The 11,614-nt window shown below is 33.3% G+C and overlaps 2 protein-coding genes and 1 long non-coding RNA gene across 3 annotated transcripts; 1 reads left to right on the top strand and 2 right to left on the bottom strand.

The window, feature by feature from the left end:
* Positions 1 to 330: 330 nt before the first annotated feature.
* On the top strand, positions 331 to 3,158 carry LOC128398236 (uncharacterized). The gene is made up of 14 exons (XM_053359066.1): positions 331 to 695; positions 763 to 879; positions 954 to 1,010; positions 1,082 to 1,240; positions 1,312 to 1,440; positions 1,503 to 1,559; positions 1,629 to 1,680; positions 1,739 to 1,845; positions 1,935 to 2,048; positions 2,120 to 2,176; positions 2,280 to 2,417; positions 2,486 to 2,614; positions 2,702 to 2,758; positions 2,830 to 3,158. The coding sequence occupies exons 1-14, from the start codon at positions 501 to 503 to the stop codon at positions 2,914 to 2,916; spliced, it is 1,455 nt and encodes a 484-aa protein (XP_053215041.1). The 5' UTR covers positions 331 to 500; the 3' UTR covers positions 2,917 to 3,158.
* On the bottom strand, positions 565 to 2,946 carry LOC128398238 (uncharacterized). The gene is made up of 3 exons (XR_008327075.1): positions 2,808 to 2,946; positions 2,227 to 2,635; positions 565 to 2,153 (listed from the first exon to the last, which is right to left on the bottom strand). It is a non-coding gene; the product is annotated as an uncharacterized LOC128398238 (long non-coding RNA).
* Positions 3,159 to 3,502: 344 nt separating the features above from the next.
* LOC128398237 (keratin, type I cytoskeletal 9-like) lies at positions 3,503 to 5,647 on the bottom strand. The gene is made up of 3 exons (XM_053359067.1): positions 5,279 to 5,647; positions 4,212 to 5,135; positions 3,503 to 4,139 (listed from the first exon to the last, which is right to left on the bottom strand). The coding sequence occupies exons 1-3, from the start codon at positions 5,282 to 5,284 to the stop codon at positions 3,720 to 3,722; spliced, it is 1,350 nt and encodes a 449-aa protein (XP_053215042.1). The 5' UTR covers positions 5,285 to 5,647; the 3' UTR covers positions 3,503 to 3,719.
* Positions 5,648 to 11,614: the final 5,967 nt, after the last annotated feature.

The raw sequence follows: 11,614 nt of genomic DNA, 5'->3' as shown, positions 1-11,614 counted from the left end.
GAATTAAATTTAAAACAAAAGGAGAGTTACAATCAGTGATTGATTGTCAATCTGATTAAATATAAATTATTAACTATTTGATTGTCCAAAGTAAATAAGTTAAGATTGATTGTTTTTTTTGTTCATCATCAATAAAATGAGTTAATTGTTGATCAGGTTAATGAAACCAAAGTTTGTGTCCTTGTCCATTGAATGTTAATAGATTAATTATTAAACCATTAATAAATCATCATTAACTTATCATCAACCAAATTGATTGATTTAAATCAAATATTTAAACACAGTTAATTATCAAGGAATCATAAGTTGACAATTGTGTTTACTTTCCAATGGCAATTTTTTGCATTATTAACTATTATTGATCGTGTTAATTGTTTCCAAAGTATTAATGTTATCATGTTTGTAATCAATGGTATCATTAGTACACCGACAGGTATCAAGGAAGAATCAATTTTGTGGTTTAACTTTCTTGTTTTTTTCCCAAGTAAATTAAGTTAATCATGGAATTGATATTATCTAGTGTCTACTTGTTATTCATTTTAATCCAGTTTATCCAATGTGATCCTCATCATCCACATTTAATGCGTCATCATGAACCACCGACCAACATGACGGAACTTTGTAATCGCCATAAATGGCACCTCGAGATGCACCATCGTCGACATTTGTTTGATCTCAAGTATCGAACTTGTATGGTGAGTATAAGTTCTAAGATCTAAATCAAATATAACGGTAATTTGATTCTTTGAATTTTCAAATTAGTCCCAAGTATCACTGGAAAAATATAAGCAACGGGAAAATCAATGTTTATCAATCATGGATCCAAAGGATATTGGTTATTGTTTAGCTCCCGAAAATCACCAGAGTAAATTTGAATCGGTAAGTTGTAATTTCCCTTGGATTGGTTTAGTTGATTGTAAAGTTAATTTCTCCCAATCATCGTGATTTTATAGTTGAAGAAGTGTTTAGATGAGACAAAGTTAACCGAAGAAGAATGGAGCAAATTAGCGGTAAGTATTGGCCTAGAACTTGTCGATTGTTGAAAAATAAGTACTTGATTATAATTCGCTAATTGTTGTAGGACTGTATGGGATACCGAAAGACTCAATCGAAGCGCAGAAAACGAGATATCCGTTGGTATTTATCTCGAATGAACAATATCAGTGAAGTTTGCGACTTTAACATGATCGGTTATTATCTTAATCATCCCTCTCATTTTGAAGCTCATCATGCATGTACTGTAAGTTAATTGTTCCAACAATCAAGTGATTAGATCCAATAGATTTTCTCGATTTTCGTTCTATTGTTTAGCTTAAAGTTATCGGTAATGATCGAGTTGGAAAACGAATTCAGTGTCATGCCAAATATCCGATTAAAAGTTTAAACGATTTCCATGAGAAATGTAAATCACCGGAGGATCACAAGGAAGAATTTGATTCCGTAAGTAATTGCGAGTCTTAATTGGTCTTGCTCATAATCGTTGGAACTTTTTTTCTTTCCAGGGAACAGAATGTTTCAAACAGAATATGATCACTCATGATGAAAAAATCGTCATATTGGTAAGTTTATATCTCTCTCTCTTTGACCATCGCCTTGGAAATTGAATCTTAATTATCTCCATCTTCTAGTCATGTACTTTCAAAGCTCTTGGTGATCTCGATCAGGAATATGCTTTACAAGGTGAGCGAATACAATTGATAGATTCCGATTCTGATATTTTCCTATTCTGGTTAATTAGCTTTACTCTACAAGCCATTCAAAGATTTGGATGAATTTTGTATCAAATCGCGAAATTATTGGCACGACGAGGAGGAATTGTACAAAGACAGATTTGAAGCTTGTTCGGTTGGTTGACCATTCAGACTTGCGGTGAAATCGCCACTGACCATTAACGTTTTCTTTTATTTCCATTTTATAATCACGACGATTTGTAGATGAAAAATTATCCAGCCAAAACAGAGGCACGTTGGGCTTGTGAGACTTTCGACAAATTTGACCAAACATCGGTGGATAAATGTATCGAAAAGCAAGACGCTGAATTTAAGACAGTAAATAATCAAATTGATTGTTGAAAATTTTGAACATTCTAAATTAATTGATCATTTTCTGAACCTTCCAGATGATAACTTGTTTCGGAAGCAATGAGTATACACCTGAAGAAGAAGAGACAATAAAAGTAAGTTAAAGGGACTAAGTCACTAATTACAAGTAATAATTGATAAGTACCCAATGGAATATACTAATCGTTTGATTGATTAATTGATTTTCCAAATTGTTAGACTTGTTTAGCTGATTCTCAGGTTGAATGGAAAGGAGTACCGAAGATCCCAAGTACCATTGAAGATGCTTGTGTATACACTTTGTTCCGTTGGTTTGGATTTAATCCAGTTTATTATCGATACGTGAATGAATGTATGGTAAGTTTAACCATTGACCATGAAGACGAGATGGAGAAAATTTAATTTCCAATTTTGAATGACCATAGAAAGAGAAATGGACACCAGAAGAGTATAATAACTTTGAATGTGGTAACATACTGACCATCAAAACAAACGATCAGTTAACGGAAGCTTGTAAGAGTCCAAATGAGGAGCACAAGGCCAGTTACCTTAAGGTAATCTCTCCGATGGAATAACTAATAGATAAAAATATAGAAATAGAATTTGAAATGATTAATTGATTGCCTTTTCTCTCAAAACAGTTCCGAGAGTGTAGAGAAGCAAATGAGCCACCGTTGGAGAAGATAAAAGATGCATTTGTAAGTAGAACTTGAGAGTAAAAGATTCACCATATACCAGAATACTAACCCAAATTCTGTACATTTCTCAGGACTGTTCAATGAACAAAATGATTGACCATGTAAACGATATGAAGAAAGAGGAAGATGAAGATGAAGATGAAGCCACATCGGATTAAGAAAGGGAAAAGACAAATACCATAACCATAATGGAGAGATGTCACCAACTTCCAATGGCTTTGATTCCACTCCACCCCAGAAGAAGTGGAAACACCAATCAGTTAATTCCTTGAAATTTGACATGTTTAACAAATTTGGCAAAGAGAACAATTTAATTTTATAAAAATTCTATGGAAGAAAAATAAACAAAACAAAAAGAAAAATAAAATTATTCCAATAAAAGAAAATGGAAAGAAAATCATTCGAATTGATTCAAAAAGATCCAAACAAACCTTACCAACCTTTACCAAAGAATATGGATTATAACGGAAATCCAATCAAATCGAAATCCAATCAATTAATCTTGATGAACAATTAAATAATCACAACAATTAAGATAACGAAAACTTTGAACAAAAAGTAAACAAGGTTTTTTTAGAAAACGATTCGAACGCCACCTTACGTATGAAATAACAACTAAAGAACTTTTTTTTCTTTTTCTAATTGAATCAATTACTTTTGAAGAGTTTAAATTAATTTAATTCTGAGAATAGAAATACAATTAATTGTTTTATTCTTTCTAATTAATTTATACGAAAATATTAATAACTAGACAATGAGAAGTTTTAATTTATTACACCAAAAAGATGATGCTGAGAGTTTGTTTTTTCCGCAAGAGATGAAAAGTTTTTCATTCTAATCCAATTCATCTTTGGGAAAAATTAAATTACAATTGAAAGAAAGGTAATTATTACTATTTATATAATAAATGAATTTGGAAAATATTACAAATGATAATTAAGTAGATTAATTGATTGATTAACTATTGATAACCATAGTAACTTGAACCAGGTACAGGTTTCCATGAGCTATTGGATGTTGGTGATGATGAAGTTGATTGTGATTTATATCCAGTTGAAAGTGTCACCGAAGTTGGTGAATTAGCTGCATAATCAGTTGATTGTCCATAACCTTGTTGTTGACCATAATTGTTATTATTATTTTGTCCATTATTATATCCAGAAGATTGATATTTATCTGGATAGAATCGAACCTTTTTTGGAGTTTGTCCATAAACATACAATTCTTTGCCCTCGGCATAATTAGGACCATAATTAGATTGACCATAACCACCCCCATTATTATTAGCATAATTATCACCTCCACCCTGATTGTATCCACCATTTTGACCAGCATACCCTGATTGTTGTTGAGGATAAGCACCTTGACCACCCTGATAATCCTGAACAAACGGAAAGGGCAAAAGTTTAATTTCATCTATCAAAATTTAAAGAGTTAATTGTAATTAACTTACCTGATCAGGTCGAGGTGGACCATATTTGAGTACTTGATGATTGTATTCTTGATTCTGAGTATATCCACCTGATTGTGGTTGATTAGGATGATATTCCGGAGGTGGTGGTGGCTGATTGTATCCTTGTGAAGGTACATAACCTTGTTGGGCAGCGGGTTGATGATATTGATTTGGTTGAGCTTGTTGTTGATAATTATTATTATATGATTGTGGTGGTGGTGGTGGTGGGGGTTGATTGTATTCACCTTGATTAGGGTAACCATTTGATTGACCATTGTATCCATTTTGTTGTTGGTATTGTTGAGGTTGTTGTTGACCATATCCTCCTTTTGGACCTTCTTGATTACCATAAGACCCACCGTTGGATCCACCGCCGTAATTACCACCAGCCTGTTGATTGTAACCGTTATTTTGATTGTATCCATTAGATTGTGGAGCTGGTTGTTCATATGAATCTTCATCATAACCACCATCTTCATGGCCTTCTTGATATTCCTCCTCATTTTCACTGGCATAACCATCAGTTGACCCACCATCAGACCAACCATCACCTCCACCTTGATTACCACCATATCCACCATTGGAACCACCAGCACCGGCATTATAACCACCAGCATTTCCACCACCACCATAAGCGGCACCTCCACCACCGCCATTTGAATATTCAGATCCACCACCAGATGAACCCCATGGATCCTCTAACGATTTAGCATGAAGACTAATTGCTGGAAGTTCAATCTTCATTGGTTTCTTTGGTTTCGATTTGTTAACTATCGCTGTTATCCTCATCTTTGGCATCGCCATACCCGGAAGATTAAATGACATCGAAGGTAAATTAATACCGAAATCAACGTTCATCTTTGGATTGTGAGAGGCTTCCGCAATTAGAATCACGGAAAGTGAAACAATTAAACATATTGTCACCTGAGAGAAAAGGACAAGAAAATTGTATTCATTAGTATGATGAGAATATGAGAAACAAAATTAAACATAAAAACATTGGAAAAGAAATTGGAAAAAGTTTTCTTCAAATAATTGAAACTAAAATTAACGGAAAAATGACCTACTTTCATTTTTGGACCATTCGATGTACGGAAAGAAACTAATTCAATGGTAAAATATTTGGTTGTTGTTGAGAAGATGAAGTCAGATCAAAAATGATGATGAAAATAAGCTGAGGATAACGGTGATGATGATAAGCTACAGGGAAGAGAAAGTAAGTGAGAAGAGGGAGATGATTTAAGGGAGAAAGTGATCTCCAGACGGAAGATGAAGATGATCAAGTTTGAATAAAGTTACGAATCCATGTTGATACAAGAAAACTGGATTGATGATGATGAGGATGACGAGAAGATGATGAAGGAGGAGGAGGAAGATAAGTTTGTTTTTTTAACTTCTTATTTTCCGTTCCAAGTGAAAGTTTTCAGTTCTATCAGGATGTGGCCTGAAAATAGTAATTACGATCCTCCCGATGAAGACGAAGATGAAGAAGATGATGATGACCACTGTTATATTTTATTCTGAAAGTTTTTCCTTCGAAACGTGAAAATGATCATCACGAAAGGAAAACTTTTACTCTATCGAAAAACCTGATGAGTGAGATGATGATGAAGAAGATGAGGGAAGATAAAAATAGTAAGAAGCGGAAAAGAGTTGAATATTATCATCGATGAGAACATGATATTATTATTATTGGAGAGAATAAGAGAAAAAGTTTTTCGAATTTTTTGAAAATTCGAAAAAAATCAAATGTTCTCTCACTCGAAGTGACCAACATCAAATTCAAGGCTCTTTTTCAGCGTGAAGCTTAAAATCTATTGAGCGTCATCGTTGCGACTTTGTCCTTCAACGATAATGTCCAGTAGGTCAATTCTAATGTCCGAACGATTGAACTTTAACCGTTGCAAAATCTAATTGACTTTTAATTCATTTTTCAAATGAATTTAATTTAATTTTAAGTTTACAATTTATTATTTATCTTGATTACTCTTCCTGGTTTCCTTGTAATTAACCAATTATCATTAATATGATTACCTTGATTGTTGTTTCATTGTTTGGTTATCTGATTGTCCAGTTTGTTGATTGTTTATGTTGTTGTTGGTCAATCTTGATGGCAATTCAAATGTAATTGTTGTTTTACTCAGTTAATCAGTTGATTTGACCAATTATTTTATCATCAATTGTCATTTGCTGTTAATTGTCACATAATCAGTTATAATAACCATCATACTAATTAATACAATTAATGATAATCATTATAAAATCTGATTAAAAAATTTGAGAAAAAAAAAATTATGAAAGAAACAAGAAACAATTAATACTAATTGTGACCTAATTCAATTTAAACTTAGTCAATTAAATTGTTCCTTATTAGTTAACTCATCTTAATTGTGATTACAATTAGCATATATTTACATTTAATTCAATAAATCAATGAGTTGATTAGTTTTAAATTGCTGATGATATTATTATTTGAAAAGTTTGATTAACTTGTTGATTAACTCAAATGAAATGTTTTAATTGTTTACTAAATTTGATTGATTTGTTCATTGGTAACAATTAACAACAGGATTTGAAACAGTTAATATGAGTTGATTGTTATTTTGTCAGTAAATCAAATTGTTACATCAAAGAGACAGCAATTGAATTCACAAATTGAAAATTAATCTTTAATTACAATTTACATACAAACATAACAATTAACTTCCTGGTGAAAATTATTAATCCTCGAAAGTTAAATGTAAACAATTAAACTAATTCAGTATCTCCAAAGGTCAACACAATTGATTGTAATCAGTATGAATGATTAACAACAACATGGTTAACATGATGATGATTAAATAATTTCAATTAATTACATGAATTATGATTATTGTGATAATTAAGAGCAAACGATTAGGTGAAATAATCAAGAGATAAAATTGAAATTGATTAAGATGAAGACGGAAGATATTGAATCGTAACAATTAACCCCGAGGCGATTGTTGCTCCTTTTATAATAATCATCATCATTATCAATTTAATCATTGCGAATTAGTTGATTGTCTCTCACTGATTAATCTCAATTCACTTGATTTACTTTTTAGATTATTGTTCAACAATTTAAGCAACAATTTAACTTGTGTATTGTGAATTCACTTTAAATTGTTAACCATTCACCTATTCAAGTTTAAATGATTAACATAATTATTACACTTCTTCCGGTTAATTAAGAGATGATTTAAATTAACATTAATATTGGATTAAGATTAATGATTAACCGTTTTCTGTTTCTCAACAATTAGAACCATTTTCTTGATTAGTTGATTAATTATTCATCAAATTTTATTGTGATTCCAAGTTTCTTATTAGTTGAGAATTAAATTAGTCGCTTTTAATTGGAAATAATTAATTAGGAAACTTTTTCATTTGATTAATTAACTTTGTTCACTTTTTGTTGTTGTTGCTTATTTTGATAATCAACCTTGATGATTAAGTTAATTGTTGATTGTTGACTAAACTATCAACGTAATTTAGGTGATTCTGTTTGGTGGAAAATAAGATTAACTATTAAATTGTTGATTGATGTGCAATTGAATTAGTTTTGATTTTTTTCTGATCATCAGGTTAGTTTATATTTATGAGAATCAAATAAATGTTGATGAGTAGTAAAAAAAGAAACAAACAAAATTAATCATGAAAATGGTAAGAATTGATGTTAGAGAATTAGTAAATAGTAAATAGTCAACAATTAAATTAATTGTTAACTTCCTCATCATGTAATCGTGTAGATTGATGATTAAAATTAACATTCAACATTTGTAAATCCAATACTAAATAATAATAACTCGTTGATTACTCAGGATATATTTAAGAGTTGATATAATTATTCAATCAAACAGAACAGGTAAAGAGATCAGGTAACAGAAAAAGATTGAAAATTTACACCAATACAAACCCTGAGACAATTTAATCCCAATCAAACAACAATTAACTCTTTTTCAGAGAGAGAGAGAGAGAAATTAACAAATCAACTCAATCAGAGAAATGGAAACAAACCAAATGAAAACAAACAAAAAAGAACAACAAATGAATCACAATCTCGATTCAATTCAAAATCCAACAAAGAGATCGAATGTTAAACCAATCAACCATTAAGAATAATTAAAAATTCCAAGACAATTAATTAAATTGGACAATTAATTAGCAACAATTAGAAAAAAATTTAAAAAGGTGACAACAACAAAAAAGTAAAAGGCGTGGTCAGAATATAAGAAAATCATATGTTCGACTCATGTGGCTCCATCTGTTTTCTAGAAAAAGGGTTAATAAGAAAGAGAGAAAAGAGAGAAACGGTTAAGATTATTGACAGAAGATGGAGCCAGTTTTTTGTAGAATTTCAAATGTGTTGTGTTTAAATCACCTCCTAATTAATTAATTAATTATCACAATTAAAAAATATTATAAACCCCAATTATAATCAAAACGGATCAGTAAGTCTCAGTGAACCTTTTGGTACCCTAATTGTATCTTAAAAGCTACTAGAAATCAAAATAATTAGCTTAACAATTATGTGTCAAGAACACGTGGATACTGTCAACAACGTATCAGGTGATAAGATGGCCCTGCTGAAGAAAAGCATCAACATCCTATTCCTTGACCTCATGGAAAACACCGTTCAGGCGGCAAAGAAACGTCATCAGCAGAAATGGAACAACCAACTCGACAACATCCTGGAAACATTGGAAAAAACAATGGTAAATGCTGAACCTTCTGGCCATGATGGTAACTGTTTGAAGATATTGGAAAAGATTGAGAATCTGGAAAAGAAACTTGACAATGGTACAAAAACTTATGCACAGGTCACAAAAGCAAAACCGAACTTCTCAACAGTCATCATCAAGTCATCCAAGGTTGACGTTGACATCAGGGAAGTCCACAACAACCTCAAACAATTAACCAAGGAAGACACGTCGATTAGGGTAATCAACTCAACCGCCAACTCCAGATCCATCAGAATCACCACAGATGATAACAAGCTGATTGAAAAGTTAAGAACCAAATTACCAGGGAAAGAAGAAAATGAACTTAAGATCGAAAACTTGAAAAAGTTAGATCCTCAAATATCATTTATCATTGATCCTGACCAACTTGAGACGATAGAAAAATTTAAACAACGTAACAATGTACCAGAGGAAATGGAAGCAGCGATTGTAAACACCTTAAAGTTCAAGTCCAGGAATAAGGTCGAGAAGATGAGAGTGGTTATAAGATTGAGCAGAGAGGCTCGTTCTGTCATTGAGAGGAAGTCGTTTGTATTCATGGGGTCACAAAGCTCTGCTTATAAAGACGATTTTTACATCAGATCTTGCTCAAATTGTAATCGCATTGGTCACTCGACCAAATTTTGCAACAATCAACCACAATGTTTCAAATGCCCGGAAGGAGATAATGACCACCAAAGCTTCACATGTGAAAATAATAACAGACCAACAGGTTGTCTGATTTGCAAGAATAACAACCAACAAGACATTGACCACGCACCCAAAAGTCGAGACTGCCCCTCATTCACCAACGCCATCAAACTATTAAAATCCATCACCGACTGGAATTATGAAAATTAAAATAATAGCTAGAAATTGTCAAAAAATGGTCCATAAGACACAGGAAATTGTCGACAAATTAACTGAATACGATGCAGTCTTTATACAAGAACCCAACTTCAACATCATCACCTCAACCCACACCAATTCATCAATCAACATCAACGAGGGAATCATCCTCATTACCCCTAGTAGTAGTACGATATCAACCCTGAAAATCGGAAAGCATTCTGTCATCAACCGAGTTAAAATGGGCAATACAAACATCACCTTTGCATCATCATATCTACCTCCACAACTCACCATTGGTCAATATAAGGAAGAAATAGACAAACTAACCAAAGCGCTGATGGGGTACAAATCGTCGACAATCATCTTTGAAGCGGATGTAAATGCGACCCACCCGAGCTGGTCAAATGAGCTCTCAACACTTAGCTCCTCACGAGAGAGAGGACGAATCATTGCATCGATGATTGATTCGATTGGTTTGATTTGTCCTTCACCAAGCAGTGACAATTTCACCTTTATATCACATAATGGTAAACCATCGTGGATCGATGTGATAGCGACCAACTGTCACAACCTCTACAACAAATCAACCATGGAGGTGACCTTGGGACACTGTAAGAGAGATCATAGATCAATATCAGCTGAAATTGACTTTCACACCAAGAAAACAAGCCAGAATAAAATTCGAGTAGTGGACTGGAAAAAGATTGAAAATGGTAATGAAAAGATAGTGAAGGAACTTGGAGACCCTCTGATGCTAAGATCCACTGTGGATCTTGAAAACTACATTACCGACTGGTACAGCAAACAGCTCACCTTGGTCGCCACATCGTGGACCGAGATAACACCCAAACCCTTCATCATTGACAACGATAACAGACAGCTGATCAAAGAAATAAAAAACGCTAAGAGAGCCTGCAAGTCCAACCCTACACAGTTCAATCTTAATCGCTTGAAGCTCAAGAAAGAGAAACTGTTAGATGGGCTCACCAAGATTATTGATGAAAAATTCAATCAATCAAACAGCAAAGAGAAGTGGAAAAATATTAAAAAGCTCATCAATCAACAGTACGAACTCCATGATGACTATCTATCCAATCTTCATCAATCGGAAGAAGAATATACACAGATTGGACTGAAAAATCTCAAAGCTCCGGATATTCAGTGTAACAACCTTAAGCCACCTGTACCAATAGAGATCGTCCCCCTGCTGGAAACCCTTAAGGACTCGGCCCCTGGATTAGATTTACTGAAAAGAGAATCTCTGAAAAATCTAATTAAAAATAACGAACAGTTTTTTCGCCAGATATATGGATTACTGATAAGCAACAATATGATTCCCTGGGCCTGGAAAATAACCAGAGCTGTAATGATTCCAAAATCTGATGGAATCAGAATCAGGACAATTCAGTGTGCATCCTTTCTGCTCAAGATCATCGAATCGTATATACTGGAAATCCTCTCGGACAAAATACCAAAGAGTATGTTCAAATATCAATTTGCCTACCAACCAAGGAAGTCAACCTCAGATGTTACATGTAAAATAGTAGATCACATACTATCGAAAGGATCGACTCCATTCATCGTCCAATCTGACATCATCGGCGCCTTCGACCAGATTCACCACGAGCCAATTCTGAGAGCTGTGCTTAGAGTGGACAATTCACCATCAACCATCAAAATGATCATCTCCTTCCTCTCTAATAGAAACACCGCCTTCCAGAAGCTGGACACCATATCGATTAAAAGAACGGTGAAAGGTGTTCCCCAAGGATCGGCCTTGGGACCCATTCTATTCATAATGGGTATTGA

Source organism: Panonychus citri, unplaced genomic scaffold (genome assembly GCF_014898815.1).
Source record: "Panonychus citri isolate SS breed McGregor unplaced genomic scaffold, ASM1489881v1 Contig00049, whole genome shotgun sequence".
NCBI classification, from domain to species: Eukaryota; Metazoa; Arthropoda; class Arachnida; order Trombidiformes; family Tetranychidae; genus Panonychus; species Panonychus citri.
The sequence above is the reverse complement of the archived record's forward strand: the minus strand, read 5'-3'. Positions and strand labels throughout refer to the sequence as shown.